Raw genomic sequence first — 22,413 nt, forward strand, 5'->3', positions numbered from 1 at the left:
AAAAGAAAAAAAAAAAACGTAAATAACCAAACTAGTGCATATTTGCAAATGAGTGTCCAACACTCTCCTCCGTGCGAGCGTAGACGCTCTCACAGTGTAAACAATTTGTTACATAACCAACCGCTTGCGGTCCGACCAAATGCCGTACTCTCGCACGCGAATAAGCTTAATAAAGAAAAAGATCAAATCCACACTCCTCTTATAACTGCTCTACTAACATCTACAACAAAGACCACCACTATAGCAACAGCCTCCGCAACGACCAAAATGTTGGTCTGCACTCAAGTCTGCAGAAAATTGAATCGATTAAATTTTTCTGCTCGTTGTTGCTACATGTGGGCATGTGTATAGGGCTCAATGCATACCAAAGCTCATACTTGAGTGAACTTAAACGCTAAAGGTTGAGTGCGCAATGGCTATAATTGATAATCAAGCTTGGCGCGATTTCATTCAAGCCTTTAGGGCGAAAAAATATTATGGGAAGTAAAAAACGAGAATTACAAAAACAAAGTGAAGCGTGATCAAAGTTGGCAGAAGCTGTTGGAAAAGTATAAGGAAATTGATTCGCAAGCCACAGTTGACATCGTCAAAAAACGAATTAATGGCATGCGGAATTGCTACAGGAGAGAGCTTGGGGAATATGTCATCATATTTTTGCTGGTAATCGTAATCGCAGGTGTTTAGGCCGCACCCTAATATTAAATATAAATTTTTAGCCACCCTAATGGTAACTGCGCCTACCGTTCCGACTGTTGCTAACCACCGTTTCCAGTCGCTGCAACGTGAAGGCCGTTAACCCTGGCATTTCCCCGCCGAACAGTTAAAACGTTTACCGTGTTAAACGTTGTTCGGCGAGGTTACTTTCTTTCTAATTTTTAACTAAAACTTTCACTTGGATTGTACAATCAGGAGCCACCAGACGTGTCAGCCAACAAAGTAAGTAATATGTTGCAAATTATAAATTACACTAATAATCATATCTAACACGACAATACATATATCGCACATATGTATATTTCTATGCGCATCTATGCATATATCTATGTATATATATATATTACTGAAATAAACTAAAAGAATATATACTGACACGCTGTGTTTTCTATTTTTTATATAAAATATTTCATCGGAGCGACCGTGGAGGCCCACATATAAAACCGCCCATTGCGTCGCATCCGAGCGAATATACATGGTCCTTCGAGCCGGATCAAATAAAAGATCCAACCAACAGATCACCAGCAAGCAAAAAATCACCAGCAAGCCAAAATCACCAGCAAGCCAAAAGATCACCAGCAAGCTAACAGATCAGCAGCAAGCCAACAAAATCACCAGCAAGCCAACAGATCAGCAGCAAGCCAACAGATCAGCAGCAAGCCAACAGATCAAGCAAGCAAGCAAATCACAAGCAAGCAAATCATAAGCAAGCAAATCACCAACAATCCGTTCCAGAAAAAACAGGTACGTGGATTTATTGCACACTCCTTTTTTTTTGGTGTAAATAAGAAAACTACAAAAAAAATCAAAAAGGGTCAACGACTCCGTCTGTCCGCAAACAGACAATACAAGTGCGCGCGGTATTTTCAAGTAGATCAACCCTCTAACAGCGCGTTGTTGGGAATTTTCATTTTTTTTCTTATTCCTTTTACTTGTACATTCCCGCTGTGAAGTTGAGTACACAACTACACAAACAACGCCGCAGTAAATTGAAATCGATCCCAGCGCACTTTTTGCACAGGTGTATACATATCGGTGATTATTGTGTGGGTGGCGAAATTTTCGTATATAAATTTAAATATATTATCCTTTTGCTCAATAAATATATACAGACTTCCATAATATACATAATATATACTGTTATTTTAATCTCGGTGGTGCATTTTGGGCTTGGGTCTCGCTGTGAATTCGTCTCCATTTCGCGAAGGAGCATCCTTTTTGTTTAATACCGCGTAAGTTTTTGTATCCCATACCTACAATATGGATACGTATATTCGGTTAGTCGACGCCGTGACGGAATTCGAATCCGATTTTAATGGCACTCCGTCAAGTGACCATTCGAAGTTTTCACTCCGGATCCAACAGGAGGAGTTGAGAGCAATGTGGGAAAAGGCCAAAGCAGCGTACGACCACTTGCTCTCAACAGAAACTCCTTCTCCTAAGGATCTGGCAGCAATAAAGAAGAGAAATAAAATATGTTACCACACATATTTGCGCGGCATGTCGACGATGGCTGACCTCTCTGCGAGGCTGGAAAAGGCAGACCGGGAAGGCGAAGAGCTTGCAGTACGCGAACTTAACATTCACCTTCCACCGTGCGATACGGACATTTTCAAAGGTGACTACGTATCTTGGCCAACATTCCGCGATATGTTCACGGCCATTTACATATTAAATAAACGCCTCACCCCGGTCGAAAAGCTGTTCCACCTCAACCAAAAAACACAGGGTGAAGCCAGAGACATTGTCAGGAAATGCCCGCTCACTAATGACGGGTTTGCTACAGCGTGGAAAAATCTCTGCGAAAGGTACGAAAACAAACGGATTCTGGTGAACACGCAGCTGAAGATCCTGTTTAACCTACAGACAATCGAAACTGAATGTGGCAGTTCGATAAAAAAACTCCAACGTGACATTAATAATTGCATTTCCTCCTTACAGAACCACCAAATAGATATTTCGAACTGGGATGCAATTATTACTTATTTATGCTCCACGAAATTGCCAGAAAGTACTCTATCGCTTTGGGAACAAACGATAGAGAACAAATCTGAAATTTCAAAGTGGACAGATATGGACAAATTCCTTTCCAACAGGTTTCAGACACTTGAAACAGTGTCAGGCTTAAAAGGAATTAAAGCCTACAAAGCGCCCAAGGCGCAAATCTTACAACACCATACGGAAACTACACCAAGAAGGATGGGTAACTTTCAGGTAAGTGTCGCCAAACATATGTGCAAATTATGTGTCACTGACGACCACAAATTGCAAAGTTGCCCGAAGTTCCGGAAATTAAAGGTCACCGATCGCATCGCGTGCGTCAAGAGCAACAACTGTTGCTTGAACTGCCTGTCGTCAGGACATACGGTGTCGAGATGTACGAGCTCATATAACTGCAGCACATGTCACTCAAGACACAACACGCTCCTGCACATTACAGCCGTTCAAACAAAAGCAGCAGCTCTTAAGGAAAGCAGAGATCCCGCTGATGACCTGCCCTCAACATCCAAGGAGGCCCTAAAACGCCTCGACTCTAATAGGCCAAAGGATAGCAGAACACAAAATTTTAAATCGTGCTATTCCAATACGGACAAGGGGGTTCTACTAGGAACAGCCATGGTTAATATATTCCATAATAATGTAAATTTTGCAGCACGAGCTCTGATCGATTCTGGTTCTGAGTGTTCGTTCATCACTGAACGCCTCAAACGTAGAATCAACCTGCCATCTAAACGCTTGCATGCCCAAGTCTCGGGCATCAACAATTCGATATCTGCGCAGGTAAGCCAAGCGTGCTCATTACAACTGCGGTCGCCTATCGACCCTTTTGTAAAAATAAACACAATTGCGCTAGTTTTGCCGCAATTAACTGGAAATCTGCCAACTTGCCTAGTAAGCGCAATGACAAGGCAAGCATTTCCAGATCTCACATTGGCGGATAAGAGGTTCTTCGTCAATGAACCAGTGGACCTTGTCCTTGGCGGAGACATTTATCCCCAAATTATTTTAAGCGGCTTGAAGAAAAATGTACTAAGTACACTTCTTGCCCAAGAGACTGTATTCGGGTGGATACTAACTGGTCGAGCCGAAACGGTCAACCCACCCAAAACAAAAATAATTTCTCTTTTCAGCGAAGTCACATTGGACAAGCAACTAGCTGCCTTTTGGGAATTAGAAGACATCCCAAAAAAGGAAAGACAGACTGAAGATGACTTGTATTGCGAGGAATTATATCGGACCACTACGCAGCGCAACCAAGATGGAAAGTATGTCGTCACCTTACCCTTCAAACGGGATTTTCCATCAACCATCAAGCTGGGACCATCACTCAAGAGCGCCTGCTCTCAATTCTTCCGGAAGGAGACGCGTCTCGCGAAAAATCCGTCCCTGCAAAAAGAATATAATAGAGTGGTGGCAGAATATGAAACGCTAGGTCATATGGAGAAAATCACAACCAACATACCTGCAGATGCAACTGACCACTACTTCCTACCTCATCACGCCGTCATGAAGGATGAGAGCACCTCCACCAAAGTGCGCGTGGTATTTAACGCCTCATGCCCGACTGCCAATGGATTGAGCCTCAACGACGTCCTTCATCCAGGTCCGGTATTGCAAGCAGATATGACTGTCCTGATCCTCCGCTGGCGATTATACAAGTATGTCTTCAACAGCGATATTGAGAAGATGTACCGTCAGATAATGGTAAGCAATACACATACCAAATATCAGCGAATAGTTTTTCGCACTTGCCCGAAAGACCCAATCAGTCTATACGAATTAAAGACTGTTACTTTCGGCATAAATTGTGCTCCTTATCTTGCGATAAGGACATTACTTCAATTAGCTGATGATGTTGAAAATTCCTTTCCAACAGCATCAAACATACTTCGGAAATGCATGTATGTTGACGACGTTCTTGCCGGTGGCCATAGCATCGACTCTGCAATAACAGCCAGAGACGAAATTACGCAAGTTTTGCAGTCCGCTGGATTTCCATTGCGAAAATGGACTTCCAACTGCAACGATATTCTAAAGGGCATCCCAAAAGCCCATTTACTCAATGAAGATTTTTTAGATTTCGAAGACACTAGTTCGGTAAAGGCACTTGGCATAAGATGGAATGCTCATTGCGACCATTTTTATTTTATGACAAAGCCAATAAAAAACCACGATGTTCTTACGAAAAGAGAAATCCTCTCGGCAATCGCCAAACTTTTTGATCCACTAGGGTGGCTCGCCCCAATAATAATTACCGCCAAGATTATTATGCAAAACATTTGGTTAGAAGGTACTGATTGGGACGACACCGTATCTGCGGTCACATTAAACCGCTGGCAGACATTTATGCAGAACTATGGGGAAATTGACAATATCCGCATACCTCGTTGGGTGCACTATTCACCAGCAGACGACGCCGAAATCCATGGGTTCTGCGACGCTTCGGAAAAGGCATATGCGGCTGCTGTCTACTTGCGTGTGAAGAAACGGGATCAAGTATACCTCAACCTACTCCTCGCGAAAACCAGAGTGGCACCTGTTAAGACGATATCCCTTCCACGTTTGGAATTATGTGGTGCCGTCCTATTAGCGGATATCATAGAAACGGTTACGGAAAATCTCAACCTAGCACACCTGGATGTTCATCTGTGGACAGATTCGACAATCGTCCTCGCATGGATTCGAAAACCGCCCTGCTCGTGGTCAACCTTTGTGGCACATCGGGTAACCAAAATAGTGGAAAAGGTAGGCAACAATAACTGGCGTCATGTGGACTCGGCATCAAATCCAGCAGATTTAGCAAGCAGAGGACTTCCGGCCAAGGAACTGGTTCATAATTCTTTGTGGTGGCAGGGTCCTTCTTACCTACAAGAAGACAAATCACGATGGCCGACATCAGAATGTGATTATCAAACAACGATGGAAGAGAAAAAGGTAAAGGTATGTTCAGCAGCAACAATCAATTTCAGCGATATTCTTGACCGTTTTTCAAATTTACCAAGGGCTTTGAGAGTTTTATCATATATTATGAGATTCTCTCAAAGAACCCACCCTAATACAAAGATTTCATTTCAAGCAAAGTCTTGCTTAATTTCACCTGAGGAAATTAAAGCAACGACAAAACGCTTAATAATAAACAGTCAAAAGCAATATTACGGTGGAGAATACGCGAAATTGAAGCAGAAGAAAACAGTTGACACAAAAAGTGAGCTATTGCCCCTTAATCCATTCCTCGACAAAGATGACATCATGAGGGCAGGCGGTCGTCTGGCCGCTTCCCTTAACTTATCATATAACGAACGTCATCCTATTATCCTCCCATACAATAGCAGGTTATCTCGCCTTATAACAAAATTCATCCACGAAATATCACTGCATGGGGAAAATCAGCTGATGTTGCGTTTAATTCGAACGCAGTACTGGATTCCGCGAGTCAAAAATATGATCCGATCCATCATTCATAATTGCAAGATCTGCACGATCTATAAAAAACGATCGCAAACCCAACTCATGGGAATCCTTCCTCAGGTACGCACCACCTTTTCGCGTGCCTTCACTAATACAGGTATAAATTTCGCAGGTCCATTTGACATCAAAAGCTTCCGCGGCAGAGGATGTCGCATTTCTAAAGGCTACGTCTGTCTATTTATCTGTTTCGCCACCAAAGCTATCCATTTAGAGGCCACCAATGACCTAAGTACCCCATCCTTTCTAGCAGCCTTCTCGAGATTCGTTGCTAGACGAGGATGTCCAAAAAATGTTTACTCCGACAATGGTACCAACTTTGTAGGAGCTTCTCGATCTTTACGATCAGAATTCAAAGCGTTTATTGCGGATGCACGCAATAACACGCTTTCAAAACATGCCCACCAGGCATTAACATGGCACTTCATACCTGCAGCAGCCCCTCATATGGGCGGACTGTGGGAAGCAGGTGTGAAAAGCTTCAAAGCCCACTTTAAAAAGACAGCCTCTGGCCTTAAATACACTTTCGAGGAGTTTAATACCCTCTTATGCCGAATTGAGTCCTGTCTCAATTCGCGACCCTTAAGTCCCTCTTCAAATGAGCCATCCGATCTAGAGCCTCTCACACCTGGTCACTTTCTGGTTGGCGGACATCTCTTAGCTCCGCCAGAAATAGAAACCAGCGGGAATCCTGCCTCAATAGTCAATCGGTGGCAGAAATTGAAAGCACTTCATCAAACCTTTTGCAAACGATGGAAAAGGGAATTTCTCATCGAATTGCAAAAACGCACGAAGTGGAAACTCCAAAAACCTAATATCAAGGTAGGGGACCTTGTCGTAATTAAAGAGGACAACCTACCACCAAACGAGTGGAGAATGGGACGAGTAGTAAAATTACATCCTGGACCCGACAATCAGGTACGCGTCGTGGACATCACGACACAAAGGGGACAGGTGACTAGACCATTAGTCAAATTGGTCCTACTTCCACCTTGCCCAGATGAAACGGAAAAATCCACACCTACAACCTCAACGTAATATCTTCCAACGCCTCTCTAGTAGAAACAAATTTCACTTTGCGATTCACCCTTTATTAGAAGGTGATCGACAACCATTGCAATTGTAATTCCCTACCTGAAGTTGGTTGTAGAAAATTAAAGTTGCTATGAAATGGACAAAAAATAGGTATTCTTAGTTTCATTTACAGTTCCTTTAGTTTCAAATAATATATTTTTATTTATAAAATTTACATTTTCACTACTCATCCACGCCGATATACATGACATAACTTACAATAACAAATCTTCAACACATAAGTGATGCAGTTTTAGTATACAGAACTTTCTTCCCCTTGCTTACTTTGTAAGCAAAAACTCACATGGAATAATTTCTATAATTCTTCAATAAAGCGCGTAAGTTAGCTCTAATTACTACGTACAATACAAATTCGTTTAAAGTAATTTTATTCTAATAATAGTGGTACGAAGAATTCACGAATCGTGTGCATTACATATCACAAAGTAAGCAAGAACCAACATGGGTTAATTTTCTATAATATTTCTTCAATAGTAACTGAATGCTCAAATTTCGCATCTTTTCGTTGATTATCAGAAACGCGGAATGTGTTGTAGTTAAATTATTTATTTAAAAATATCTGAAAAAGTTCAATATCATGAAATTGAAAGCGTATTCTCGGCGTAGATTTTATAGAAAGAGTTTACTTACCACTCATCAGCTTTGCTTTGCCCAACATTCATCCCACAAATTCGAACAGGCTTCTCTAGGTCAATTAAAGCTTGGATGATACAAACATCTAAAAAGGCACATTTTCACTTTCACATTTACATTTTCACTTTCACGTATTAACATATTTACCTCTTAGCAGCGGCAACGAGGTGATTAGAGATATCCTTCTAGTTGGCTATATCCCTAATAGCTTCAACATGGGATGGTCGTAGTCACATCAGCTTTTCTGTGCTTCAGCACATATGTTGATGATCGCTTCGGCAAATCCTGCTTACAACGCACAGCCGCTTTTGATGTTGATTGCCCAACAACGGAACCTATAACACACAGAATTAATTATAAAATTCATTACGCACTTTTTATACAACCTTTATTCACACGCAAAACCGGAATGCAAACAAATTACCACTTAACACTTGTGTAATTAATCTAAAGCCCGACCTGAAATTTTTTTTAGCGCGACGATTTCTCACTGGGTAGAAGAACGTCAAGTTCTAACACTACTCACTGGCACATTTGTCACTTATTTTTTTTCACATATATAATATTAATTTTCATTTACTTATCACTATGCATTTTGATCAATATTTATTTAATTTTATTATATTAAATTAAATGCAAAGTTTCTATTTTGTTTCTTTTCACTACCACTAAATTCCTTTCAGACGATAAATGCATGTGTAACCGACCGAAAAGTACGCATATTATTTTATTTTACCTTTAACGTTAGTGACTTGATACTTTGTGCGAATATGGTTTCAATCCAGCTGCCTCCATGGGCCTCAAATTCTCTCCACCTTTTCGGCCACTCCGGTTACTTTAATGCCTGGATGATCGCGTGCATTGTTGAGCCACAACATATATGCGGCAAGAGGACGCTTTGGTCTGCCAGACATTTAAATTTTTTTCAATTTTTTTTAAACAAACACCTTGTTAACTTGTCACTTAAAAATTTTTCTTCATTTACGTTAGCGTCACACGCCGTCTACACTTGAAAAGGAAATGGTGACGGCCATTAAGGAAATTAGTGATTAAGAAACAAAAACAAAAATACCCTACAGGAATGATATATATGGGTTCCACATTCCAGGGATAGTTTGCGTAAAATAACGCAAACTATTAGTTTTTTCTAACATCATGCACTTATGCATGCAAATGCTACGAAAAATTATATCTATATATATATAATTTTTTTTTTCTTTTCTTCTTTTGCTTATCATTTTGTTCTTCTTATATCCAAAATATAATAAGAACAAAAAGAAAAAAATATATATCATGCACACCACGGGAGGACACCTTGTACCTGGTTACGATCCACACATAGCCAAGACACGATCCTCCCATGCGGCGAATATCGCAATGTCCATTAGATGTACCCACCCCCTGGCGGTGAACATACATATTAAAATGACACTAATATGTGATTGTACCCAATTAGGTACATTTTTTGTTTTGGGTGGCAGGGTGTCTCATAGGGCTATGAAAATTCCTCATCGCCAAATAACAAAAAAAACTACTAAAATGCCTAGTGCATATATGCATAGTGCATAACAAAAATATATATATTATTTTCCTTTGTCTTCTCCTTCGCTGTGATCAGCACTGCACTGACCAGCCAAATGCACCACACAACACAAATTTTCGTTTTTTTAATAATATTTCGCCACCCTCCGATGTATGATAATAATATCTTTACAGAATGACTCGCTACAGTGTGATGAAACAAAGGGCCAGTCGCCACCCTCAACGATACCCGACAGCGTGCCGCTTGTGTGACGCAAGGCACCCAGTACGCCTCTGCCCCGTCTTCCGGGGAAAAAGCCCGATTGAGCGGCTTCGGGAAGCGCTTCTGGGTCACTATTGCGCCAATTGCTTGTCAATGGCCCACAATTCGCGCAATTGCACAAGCGAAGGAAGGTGCAGACGATGCGGCGACCACCATCACACCATGCTGCATATTTCGGAGGAGCGACGCTCGTGGAGCCAACAAGTCGCTGAAGAAGACAGCGACGTGGTATCAGTCAATGCGTCGGACGATCTTGCGGAGACACCGATTCCCGATCAAACCACGGCTGGAGCGGAAACTAGGCCTTTTCGCCCAGTTGTGGCCGCAGCGGGAACCAGGCCTCGCCGTACTACCGTCGGCAGGGGATCGGAGACCAGGCCTCTTCGACCCCTGCTACAACACGAGCGTCGGCGCGAGCGTGAATCGGAGACAACGCCTCTCCATACCAGAATGGACAGGGGATCGGAGACCAGGCCTCTTCGACCCCAGCTACAACACGAACGTCGGCGCGAGCGTGGAGCGGAAACTAGGCCTTTTCGACCACGCACGCGAACGACGTTAGTGCGCCAACAACCACGACGCAATGCTCGACTGGCGACTCGGCCTCGCCAGCGAGCATTACCACCCGCATTCCGCGCCGGCGACCTCATTCCAGGCCACGCGCTACGCCCAGTGGCGACGATTATGCCAACCGCCGTCATCAAAATTGAGGCTGGGGGACGCCTTCATCTGGTGCGCGCCCTCATCGACGCGTGCCTCCCAGTCACCATCATTGCGAGCGGCCTCGCAAGGGACCTAGGTCTATTAAGCACCCAGGTAGGAGGCCAAAGGGGATGCGTGATAACGATTCGCGGAAGGAACGGCAGTCAGAAGCGCGTTGTCACACATGCTGCGGTGGTACCGGAATTTCAGCGCGTCACCCCCTTCCGAAGCGTCGACCCGGGTATAGCGGCGCCTTACATACATATGAGGCTGGCGGACTCCAAATTTTTCGAGTCCACTCCTATCCGCCTAGTGATAGGAGCAGAAATATACGCCAGCGTGATGACACAGGAGACCCTGCCACGCTCTCTCAGCACCCTGATGGCGCAGGGCTCTATATTTGGATGGGTACTGTCCGGGGTCTGCCCGCTCCACTAAACTTTTTATTTTTTATTTTGTATAAAACAAAGCTGGAATCAATAAATTGAAATATAATAAATTTTACTTTTTGTGTGCTAATAAATCCACGTACATAAAATTACATATCTTTGCAGCATTTCAGACGGCACCAGCAGCCTCCGATGTCTCATTTATACCGAACGTTGGCTGACACCTCTGTCCTGAAATAATCATTGCTTATCGCAAGGGGGCCGGCATGTTTAGGCCGCACCCTAATATTAAATATAAATTTTTAGCCACCCTAATGGTAACTGCGCCTACCGTTCCGACTGTTGCTAACCACCGTTTCCAGTCGCTGCAACGTGAAGGCCGTTAACCCTGGCATTTCCCCGCCGAACAGTTAAAACGTTTACCGTGTTAAACGTTGTTCGGCGAGGTTACTTTCTTTCTAATTTTTAACTAAAACTTTCACTTGGATTGTACAATCAGGAGCCACCAGACGTGTCAGCCAACAAAGTAAGTAATATGTTGCAAATTATAAATTACACTAATAATCATATCTAACACGACAATACATATATCGCACATATGTATATTTCTATGCGCATCTATGCATATATCTATGTATATATATATATTACTGAAATAAACTAAAAGAATATATACTGACACGCTGTGTTTTCTATTTTTTATATAAAATATTTCATCGGAGCGACCGTGGAGGCCCACATATAAAACCGCCCATTGCGTCGCATCCGAGCGAATATACAGCAGGTGTAATCGCTTACACGCATTAAGGAGCTCTGAGTGAGCTCAAGTTTAACTTTTTGAATTATTATAATTTTTTCTTTTATTATGAATTATAATATTGAACTTTTTTTAATAAATTACCTGAATATAATCTTTCAATGCCTTAATTATAGCTTCACAAGTTTCAATTACAATCCGACTTAGGCTATGTGGGGATATTGCTGTCAAAAATGTTAAGTCCTCGAAGCTTTCACCTGATGACAGAAATCTTAGAGTAGCTGAAAGCCGTTCATGGGGCGTAATCGCGTCTCTAATGAAGGTGTCCTTCTTTTTTATTAAAGGCTCTACCATTTTTAGAAGTTCTTGATAATTTTCATTATTCATCCGTACAAAATTTTTAAATTTTTTTTCAGATTTTGTTTCAAGTGCTTTTAAGGAGTAGAACGTGTTCGCTCTGTATAAAATTGTTCACTCCAAAAGCGTTGTTTACGTTTTTTCGTATTTTCATTTTCATTTCATTGCCATTAGCGCGATTATCTTTTCGTTTTCCGATGACATGATGTTCACTCGGTCAGCGATCACTGCAACTGATGTCTATACAATGTGTAGTAATAGTGTACAGATCTCAATGTGCGACGGGGTGTGCAGACCAAGCGTGCTCATGTATAGCTAACTTAACGCAAAGTCTATTATGTGCACGACACTAAAAACATCTATTGCTGAGCAACCCAACAACTCAAAGAAAAGCCAAACACCCGAGCGTTTACGCAGTTCTCCAGAAAACGCAGCAATTAATGCAAACAAGGAAATTGTCCTCAAAACAACAACAGCTGACATATTGGCTGAGTAAACCACCGTCAGAGAATAGATTTGATATACTGGACCAAGAGAACGAATTAGAAGAGAATGAAAAAGAAGAGACGCAAACTCTTAATTCAATAACAACAAGCCCAAATATGTACCAAAGCCACCACCGATCTACGTACAAAAAGTCCAAATATTAGGCAATCTTATCAAAGCTCTTAATGAAAGTATACAAAATAACTATGAACTAAAAGTACTTAAGAACAATGAAATAAAGATACAAACGAAGGAATCAACGCATTATTCAGCAACAATAAAACTACTTAAAGAACGAAATACTCAATACTATACATTCCGACCAAAGGAAGAAAAAGTGTTTAAAGTAATTCTGCGCAATATGCATCATTCTACAGACATAAATTACATTAAATCTGAACTCGCTGAATACGGTCATGATGTAACAAATATTTTCAACATCCTCAAAAGCGACTCAAAACAACCTCTACCTTTATTCTCACTGGAAATCAAAACGAATAGTAACAATAAAGATATATACAATATAACAAATCTATTGCATTGTAAGGTAAAATTCGAGCCCCCACGTCAAATAAGGTCTCTTCCACAATGTCTCAACTGCCAAAGATATGGGCATACTAGAAACTATTGCACCAAAAATCCAATCTGTGTTAAGTGTGCAGGCCCGCATAAAACTGCGAACTGTTCAATCGATAAAAGTAGCAATAATATTAAATGCGCACTCTGTGGCGAAAAACACACAGACAATTATAAAGGATGTATGGTATACAAATCACTGAGGGCGCAACGTTTTCCAGCTCTACGCAAAGAGGAACTCCAAACTCCGATACTGAACCCGCCGCAACAAGAAAACACAGTCGAACCCGCTAGAATCGGGTTATCAACCTATGCGCAAGTAGCAGCACAAGCTACAAATAATAAAACAGGTATGCCTAACCCTCAAAATGATGATATTCAAAAACTTAAAAAAATGATGAGCCAGCTCATCAATCAAATGACTAACATGATGAATATAATCACACTACTGGTCACCAAATTCGATGGACAAGCAAAATAAAATGACAATAGCCTTATGGAATGCAAACGGACTAAATCAACATATTCTTGAAACTAAAACTTTTATTGACCAATACAACATTGACATACTATTGGTGTCAGAAACTCATTTTAATGACAAAAGCTACGTTAGTATTCCCGGCTACAAAATAATATGCACCAATCACCCTGACAACAGAGCATACGGCGGAACAGCTATTATACTGAAACAAAATATTACGTTTAACAAAATGGAAGAATATCAAATGGACCATCTGCAAGCAACGACGATACAAATAAATGACACTCTAGGCCAGCTTACCATATCAGTTGCTTACTGCCCTCCGAAACACAACAACAAAACAACACAATACGCTAACTACCTTGAAACACTTGGAAGTATATTAGATTTATTGCCGGAGGAGATGATAACGCAAAAAATATGATGTGGGGTTCAAGATTAGCAAACACGAAAGGAAAAGCATTACTTGACGCCATCAGAGCGCGTAATTGTAATTATATAAGTACAGAGAACCCACTTACTGCCCCTTTGACATTAAGAAAGTACCTGACTTACTTGACTTTTTTATCATGAAATCAATTAATCCAATCTTGTCTTCAGCTCTCCTCTGATCACTTGCCAATTATACTAAGAACCCAACAACCACCGCAACAAAACTTAAATCCACCACTTTATAATCATCGTACAGACTGGAATGCGTTTACTGAGCTTTTGGAATCATATTTAGACACAAAAGTATCTTTGAAAACAGGCGATCAAATTGAGACAGCTATAGCTTTTTTTAACGACAAAACTATTAAGGCAGTTAGTAAATCTACACCCTCTTCACCAACTAAAGTAAAGAATGACTACATACCTGATACGATAAAAAAGAAACTAAAACAAAAGAGAAAGCTAAGGAAGAAATGGCAGGCAACAAGATTTCCAGACGACAAGAAAAAGCTAAACAAATTGGGAAAAGAAATAAGAGACCTACTTCAAAAGGAAAAAGACAAAAAACTTAGCAATTACCTCAAAAATATTGACGCTACAAAGTCCTCAAACTACACACTTTGGAAGGCGACGAAAAAAGTGGTGGGCGCCACAATACATTTATCACCAATAAAAACAACTAAGGGTAATGGGCCCGAACCACTTCAGAAAAAGCAACGGTCTTAGCTCAACATTATAAAGGTACTTTTGGAAATAATAATAACGACATAAATCTCACTTATGCAGCAAACGAGAATAAGAAGCAAATTAAAAAAATCACACTTACGGAGATAAAACAAGTAATAAAAACTCTAAAGAACAATAAATCGCCTGGATACGATCAAATTTCGGGAACAATTATGAAGCATATGCCTGACAAGGCAATAATTTATCTAAGAAATATTTTCAACGCTGCTATAAGTCTCAAATATTTCCCTAGTACCTGGAAAGTAGCTGAAGTTATAGCGATCCCGAAACCTAACGAAAACGCTACACTAGCGACATCATATCGACCAATCAGCCTACTACCGACAATATCAAAAATTTTCGAGAAAATATTATTTGACCAGATAAATCCTATTATAACAAGCTGAATCTGATACCCCAACACCAATTTGGATTTAGGAAAAACCACTCAACAATCCAACAGATTCATAGAGTAGTTCACAAAATTAATGATGACCTGAATAAAAAAAGAGTGTGCATGTCCATATACCTCGACGTAGCTAAAGCTTTTGACAAAGTGTGGCACTCTGGGTTACTCCATAAATTAAAAACACAACTACCTAATGACTTTTACCTTATGCTTAGAGTTACATCAAAGACAGGAATTTTTATGTTAAATACAACGACGCATGTTGCGACATTCAACCTATGAACGCAGGCATTCCCCAATGCAGTGTCTTAGGACCAACATTGTATCCATTGTACATGGCTGATCTACCGGAACCGAAGTCAGAAAACAGCATGATTGCAACATTTGCGGATGACACAGTCCTCATGGTATCTCATAAAGATATAAAAGTCGCAAAACAAAATTTACAAAACGAATTAAATGTGACATTAAACTGGTTCAAAAAATTAAACATCGAAATTAACGCTGACAAAACAATACAAGTAAACTACACAAACCGAAAGACAACCATTGAACCAGTTAGCGTTGGTAATTCTGACGTGCATATTGACACCAAAGCGAAATACGTGCGTATTACGATCGTCTCGAAATTAAACTGGCAGGAGCATATAAAGAAAAAGCGAAATGAAGTACTACTACTTGGACCTCAGTCCAATCTATCATTGCAAAATAAAGTACTTATTTATCGAACGATAATAGCTCCGATCTGGAAATATGGAATTGAGATTTGGGGCACTGCTGCAAAAAGTAATCTAAGTATACTTCAACGAGTCCAGTCTAGAATACTTAGGACGTTAACTAATGCACCTTGGTACATACCTAACGCAGATATTCATCGCGACCTTGATATCGATACTATTGATGAAACAATACAAAGCGCTAGCAGAAGACACATAAATAGATTATTAACGCACACAAATCTTACGATGAGAAGACTACCAAATAAAGAAAAATCTACCCAAAGTCAGCTTAACCGTCAAACACCAACAGATCTTTCAAAATCGATGTAATCAATTGTCAACTAATCGTATATGTCATGGTCATTGTTTGTTAACCACTCGTTTTTAAATAATATGTATATTTCTTCTATATGAGCTTGGGGCATTAGCCCTTCAATATCACTCTCATTCCATCTTTTTGTAAATCAAATTACTTATTATCTAACGACAGGTGTAATATTTTATGGAAGAAATAAAAAAAAAACAAAAAAAAAAAACAGATTCTAGCCCATATTCGGCTAGGAATTTCTGAGGCAGGGATGAGCTTTAGCGAAAGCCCTTCCCAGACGTTGCTAACCGTAGCAAGGCTCTTCTCCAGAAACTCCTTCGAATACTGATTGGCACATTTTATAACCCTACAGCCTCGACAGATTTCACCCGAGTCGAAGAGAGCTGCTGGCCCTTTTTTGTCTATGAGGTGTCTGATGACCATACTCGATAGCCGTCCCTCAATAGCATCCCAAAGGAGTAACACCGCCCTTCCGCTATTGGTTTTTGCGTCCACGAGGGCAACTTGGGGATGATCTCTGGCCACCTGACTGTAAGCCGCCCTCGGCCGCGACTGCCTCACTGGTTGAAGGGTCCTCAACCCTATGGGCTGAGGAGTATTTGCTCTTTTTGGACTCGCGTCCACTCACATCCTGTGAGCGGTTACGTTTAGGAATTTCGCCCTCAGGTAGCAGGGTCAACGGGGCATCATTACCAGGGGTCACCTTGGCGGCCTTACCAGAGGCCCCAAGGAAACCTTTCCAGAGGCCGCCTTGATTACCTCACCAGAGGTCGGGTTGGTAGCCGACTGAAGTAGGCTTGGTCTGAGAAGCGGGGTGCTGTGTTTTGCACCCCTCGTACATGGCTCGACAATCATTTCCTGACTGGAGGCCTTAACTCCTTCTTTTTCTTTTATTGTTATTTTGATTTGACAGGGAGTACCAAGTCGAGAGCATCAGGTCCTGGACAGTGGGTAGAGGTTGCCATTTGGAGAGGAGTGGCTATATTGTTCGCATCACTTTCCCATCTGACCACCTATAATTGCATTACTTCCATATGTACTGTTTAGATGAGTTGGTTAAGCGATTGGAGTTGTAACAATCATTTTTGTTAAGAGTTCGAATCTGGAATAAACCAACGACTCTCCTTTTTGGTGGAGAGTCACTGTTATTTTTTTGAACGAGGGCAATACCAGTTTTGGTGAGATTTGCCGAGAGCTCATTCACAAGCGAAGGGCCCGTCATCAAACATATAACGTCTTCCGCATATGCTTGTGTGTAGACTCCAGCACCATTTAAGGTGGTGAGTAGGGGATCGATCACCATGCACCAGAGCAATGGAGACAGCACACCACCTTGGGGGCAGCCTCTGCAGAGCTGCACATACTGTCGAAAGTGGCATTATCAAAAGCCTCCTCTATATCCAAAACGATGCCCACAGCGTAGTCCATTCTCTCGATGGTCTGCTCTATCCCAGCAACAAGGTTTTGCAATGCCGAATCACATTATTTTCAGCTTTGATAGGCATGATGCAATGCAGAGAGTGGTTGAACCTTCAGCGAGCTCTGACGCATATGTAACTCCACTAGCCGTTCGAGACTTTTCAGCATGAAAGAGGTCATGCTGATAGGTCTAAAGCTTTTGGGGCTGGTGTAGTCATCTCTTCCAACCTTATGGAGGAAAGCGACCCTCACCATCCACCACGAGCGTGGTATATAAGCCAGTGCAAAGCATGCAGTGAAGATTTTCTTCAGGGCTGCAGTCACTGACTCTACGCCTTCCTTCAACATGACTGGGTAAATGCCATTTGGTCCGGAGGACTTGTAGCCGCCAAAAGATTTGATGGCAAATCGAATGGCGGCTTCATTCACCACATATCTGCAAAGTACCAGTCACGCCGAGAATGCTTATCTGATTTCCTGGAAATTGAGAGTCCATCAGCAAGCTGAATTTCTCACTTTGGCTCTCCGTGAAGGAGCCATCAGATTTCCTAAGGGACCCCAGCCATGCGGCTGGATCCCTTTTCAGGATCCTAACCAATTTTACCGTGTCACTCAGAGATTCAATAACGCCGCAGAATTCCCTAAAAGAAGCCCTTTTCGACTCACGAATTACCTTCTTGTAGTTATTCAGAATATGACGGTATCGCTCCCAGTCCTCTGCAAAATTAGTCTTGGGGGCCGGTTTAGAAATTTTTTCGACTCACGCCTCAATGTTTGGAGCTCCCGGTTCCACCACGGAACGGGAGTCCGATCAAGGAGAGGTCGAATTGGACAGGCTGGCTAAAAACATGCAACTAAGGCATCGCTGAGTTTCTCAACTGCCACCTCAATCCCCTGTTCTTAGAAATTAATTTCTGCATCAGTCAGCTGATGGTCAGGCCCCAGTTTTTCGATCACAGCCACAGGTCGTAGGCCAGCCGCCTTTTCGCTATAAGATGGCTTGGCCACACCCTTGGATGTGCTCGGGCGAAGATCTAGCTCGCCATCCTCCACTAACAAAATTTTCGCCGGGCAGACAGCTGGGTTGGACTTGCTGTAGATGCGGCGGTTAGACCACATTGACTATCGCCGATATGGGGGGTCGTGGCGTGGATATCAGCATCAACCTCATGACAGGGAGGTGTGCTGCTTTTAGACACCGTCTTCCTCCGCTTACGTCGAGAGCAAGACAGCTTGGGAGCGCCAGTGCCCACCGAGGACCCGTGGCTTCTGTTGGTGTCACTGCCGCCGATCGAGGCCTTTTGGAGGACACAGTTGCAGAAGGGCCAACAGAGCTGCATGAGGATTTCTCTCTTGCCACCGCTTTCTCCTTTACCCTCTTGCCACACTATTCGATTTCCCGGCTTCTTTGGGAGGTCGTGCCGTCACCGGCACCGGGTAGATTGCCACTTGTGTGGGTTCCACCCGGAATAATAGATCCATTGTTGTCCATTATTTTTCGGGTTTTATTCGGGACTCCTTTCTAGCCAGTTTGGTTCACGGATGGCACTCTAATTCTATGCCAACTTTGAGGCATCACATTTTATTATTATTATTTTCTCGAATGCACTTATATCTTCGGCATCTAGTTCTATGAAGACTATTTTCAATTTATTCGCCCCAACATTTCCATTTTTTCCTCTCAGGTTCTATGTAAGCGGCTTTACAATTCCGGTATAGTCCTTCACAAATCTTGGATAATATCCCTATAAGCCAAGGCAGGAACGTAACGCGCGAAGAGTGTTTGAAGCTTTGTCATTTACTTTATTTGGGCATGTTCGGAAACCATTTCATGAAACCAAATTTTCCTCCGTTTTAAAACACTTTAATTTTTCCAACGAAACTATCATTCCTGCTATCTCTTAAGCTTGGGAAACTTGGTTTATCCCATTTTAATGTAATTGGCCCATGTAAACATGACAACATTTTCGTAAGTATTCACGAAATCCATCGTCGATAACTCGCTGGAAAATGCTAGGAGCATGATACCGTTAAAGGTTTTTAAATTTGTGAGTAAAAAAAGTTGAGGTATGATCCTAACTATTTATTAAACATTTTTATAAATCAGATTGACGCCATTGATTGATTTAAGTTTAAATGACTTGTCCATGGACTTGACAATTTTTGGATGCACCCGTAGTCGTTGAAATACGTATATATGTAGCTCCTCACCATTGGTTTTTTTTTCATAATAAATGGCAAAATAAAACGTTGATTTCATTCGTGAAATTACTGTCAATATCTTCACGTCTTTCGCCAGAGTTGTAATCTCTTTCGCAAAAATCACAATCAGTTTTATATATGTACATCGCTCTCCGAGGAGAATTCGTAATATATCCGTCCATGTTTACTTCATTAGTACTGGCCTCTATTTTATACGGCATGTATTCGGTTGGAGAATAATTTAATAGCGTTTTTAAATATGTATTCTTTTATTTTACAACGATTTGTTTATTGTTTGACAAAGAGTAAGTATTCATTCGATGGAACTTTTTCTGCTCTACAAAACAATTTATGTTAATTGTATTTTTCAGGTATTTAATTTTGTACTAGTTTTGAGGCTTAGAAATGGAATACCAAGGAGGCAAAAACTAACACTTTCGACACCTGCACTTCTTTATGTTTCATCCAGGTCAAAAAGCTGCCCGAAACATTTGAGACGTGTACGAAGAAGGTGTAATAGGTTTTTGAATTCGATGAAGAACGTCTCAAATCACTTTCAAAGGAAACGGTCGCCAAACCAGTCGTGAATTGGCGGAAAAAATGAACTGCGATGGATTTACTGAAGCATTGGGAGCCTAGGTGCCTCCCGAGCTCAACAAAAAAAAACAAAGAATGTCGCCTTCAAATTGCTTCTCAGCTTCTCACCCGCCATCGAGCAACACGCGATCATAAACAACGCTTTTTGTACCGAATCGTCACGGGAGATGAGAAACGGTGCGTATACATCAATATGAAGCAAAGAGAAGAGTGAGTGGCTCCAGGAGATACGCCGAAACCGAGAGTCAAGCCGGATATTCATCCAAAGAAGATCATAACATGTCTTTGGTGGGACTGGGATGGCATGGTGCACTGGGAAATGCTCGAAAAGAAAGCTGCGGTCAACAAGAAGTCTACATTGCCCAGCTACCCCGCGTGAATGAAGCTATTCGACTGAAAAGGACTGATCGATATGGTCACACCATACTCCTTCACGATAATGCATGTTGCACAAGTCAACAAAGCCGCACTAGAAGAGCACGAATGGGAGTTCCTTTAGCATACGCCGTATTCTCCGGACTTTGTACCGGCTTATTACCGTCTTTACAACTTCTTTGACACCAGATCGGGCGATTTTTGGCGGAACGACATCATTAAATTGGTCGAGAGGTGGAAAGATGTTGTAAACAGCAACCGTGAATATGTATATAATTGACTAACTTATTGATATAATTATTGTATTTTGTTTAAATAGAAGTCTTCGGTAAAAACGCTATGAACGTATTCCCCAACCCAATAGTTTACTCTTTGTGTTTAAGAAAATGGTGATCGATTGGCATGTGTTTGATGGTGATGCGATTTGGTTTTCAGATATATTTGTTGTTTTGTTCTTGAAAACATTTTTAGTTGATAAGTTAGTATGTTGCCGAATAGAAAGGATACTACTATCAGCTTCCATTCGAATTGGCCTATTGTTATGGTCTGATTAAGTACAGTAATTTAGCTGATTATTGAAAGGAGCCTGACGATACTGAGGTATTGTTAGGATATTCAACAGAGTTGAGTTCGACAGAGATGTGTTAGCTGAATCTGTAATATTGTTCGTGAAAACTTCCATAGCAATACAATACTCGTATGTTTATTCCTTCATAATAATTCATTGTAAAATTAGCAGCAGTGCGCCAAGCGAGGTAGGCAGACACGTCGCCCTTGAATTCTGAGAAGGATTTTATGAAATCTGAACTGGAATTTTCCAAATTGCCAGATTAGCAACAACAGTAAATACAACAGCAGCATGTTGATGCTTTAACTTTAATTAACTGGAACAGCAGCTGCAACAGCAAGTCCTACAATACCAAAACAGCAACCAATGCTTATAACCCCTTCTTTTCCCGGGTATACAATATTAACTTGTCAAAACCCTTGGAAAACCAAGAACAAATCACGCAGCAGAAAATTATTTTATGCAAGAACAGCTACACATCCAGAAAATCGAAGAAACCACTCCCAAATCCGCTCTATATGAACCTCCCCAAACTCAACAGCATAGTTTCTCTCTAACACCTTCAACCAGTAAATCTACTCTAGGTAATGGTTGGGTAACTATTGACCCCAAAAGCAGACCACGTGATATCCCAGGTAAGCCAAAAATATATCAAAAACAAGCAAAACTCGAGCACTATTGGCTAGGTAGCTCCGAGTCCTCTAAAAATCGTTTCTCTGCCTTGAAATTGAAGAAGAAGAAAATGAAAAACAAAAACCAAGCCACAAGAAGAAAAAATCCCGAAGCCACCTCCAATTTTTGTTGACAAAGTCAACAATATTACCTGTTTGATAAAGCTCTTAACTCAAAATGCTCCTGGCTCTTACGATCTGAAGCTTATTAACAATGAGTAAGTAAAAATACATTCATCCATTCCTTGAAGCCTACAAAAAAATAGTTATCCTAATGAAGCAAAAAGACACCGGATTTTATACGTATAGCCCGAAACAAGACTGAAACTTCAAGTTAATTGTCAAAAATATGCACGGATCTATTGACGGTGAAGAAATATCTCAAGAGCTAAAAGATCTCGGCCACACAGCGACAAATATACACAACATCAAGCACAGAATTACAAAAAGGCCACGCCCAGCCCGGACAATAAAGTTATATATGAGATCAAGTCTCTATGTATTTAA

General features: G+C 41.3%; 2 protein-coding genes and 1 long non-coding RNA gene across 4 annotated transcripts; 2 read left to right on the forward strand and 1 right to left on the reverse strand.

Moving 5' to 3' along the window:
- Positions 1 to 1,386: 1,386 nt before the first annotated feature.
- Positions 1,387 to 11,317, forward strand: LOC129249912 (uncharacterized). The gene is made up of 2 exons (XM_054889576.1): positions 1,387 to 1,458; positions 9,625 to 11,317. Exon 2 carries the CDS (start codon positions 9,626 to 9,628, stop codon positions 10,850 to 10,852), a length of 1,227 nt encoding a protein of 408 aa, XP_054745551.1. The 5' UTR covers positions 1,387 to 1,458; position 9,625; the 3' UTR covers positions 10,853 to 11,317.
- LOC129250158 (uncharacterized) lies at positions 2,095 to 7,218 on the forward strand. The gene is made up of 2 exons (XM_054889802.1): positions 2,095 to 5,655; positions 6,589 to 7,218. Exons 1-2 carry the CDS (start codon positions 2,095 to 2,097, stop codon positions 7,216 to 7,218), a joined length of 4,191 nt encoding a protein of 1,396 aa, XP_054745777.1.
- Positions 7,388 to 8,893, reverse strand: LOC129249913 (uncharacterized). Of its 2 annotated transcripts, none has more exons than XR_008582743.1 (4): positions 8,645 to 8,893; positions 8,056 to 8,243; positions 7,906 to 7,993; positions 7,388 to 7,834 (listed from the first exon to the last, which is right to left on the reverse strand). It is a non-coding gene; the product is annotated as an uncharacterized LOC129249913 (long non-coding RNA). The 2 variants fall into 2 exon arrangements; XR_008582744.1 differs by lacking the exon at positions 8,645 to 8,893 and adding an exon at positions 8,295 to 8,318.
- Positions 11,318 to 22,413: the final 11,096 nt, after the last annotated feature.

Source organism: Anastrepha obliqua, chromosome 6 (genome assembly GCF_027943255.1).
Source record: "Anastrepha obliqua isolate idAnaObli1 chromosome 6, idAnaObli1_1.0, whole genome shotgun sequence".
In the NCBI taxonomy this organism is placed as follows: domain Eukaryota; kingdom Metazoa; phylum Arthropoda; class Insecta; order Diptera; family Tephritidae; genus Anastrepha; species Anastrepha obliqua.

Bases quoted from the DNA above. Each gene is read 5' to 3' on its own strand.
- LOC129250158 (XM_054889802.1), top strand. From the start codon at position 2,095: ATGTGGGAAAAGGCCAAAGCAGCGTACGACCACTTGCTCTCAACAGAA. The intron at 5,656-6,588 runs GTATGTTCAGCA...CATGCCCACCAG, and splicing joins TGGAAGAGAAAAAGGTAAAG to GCATTAACATGGCACTTCAT.
- LOC129249912 (XM_054889576.1), top strand. From the start codon at position 9,626: ATGACTCGCTACAGTGTGATGAAACAAAGGGCCAGTCGCCACCCTCAA.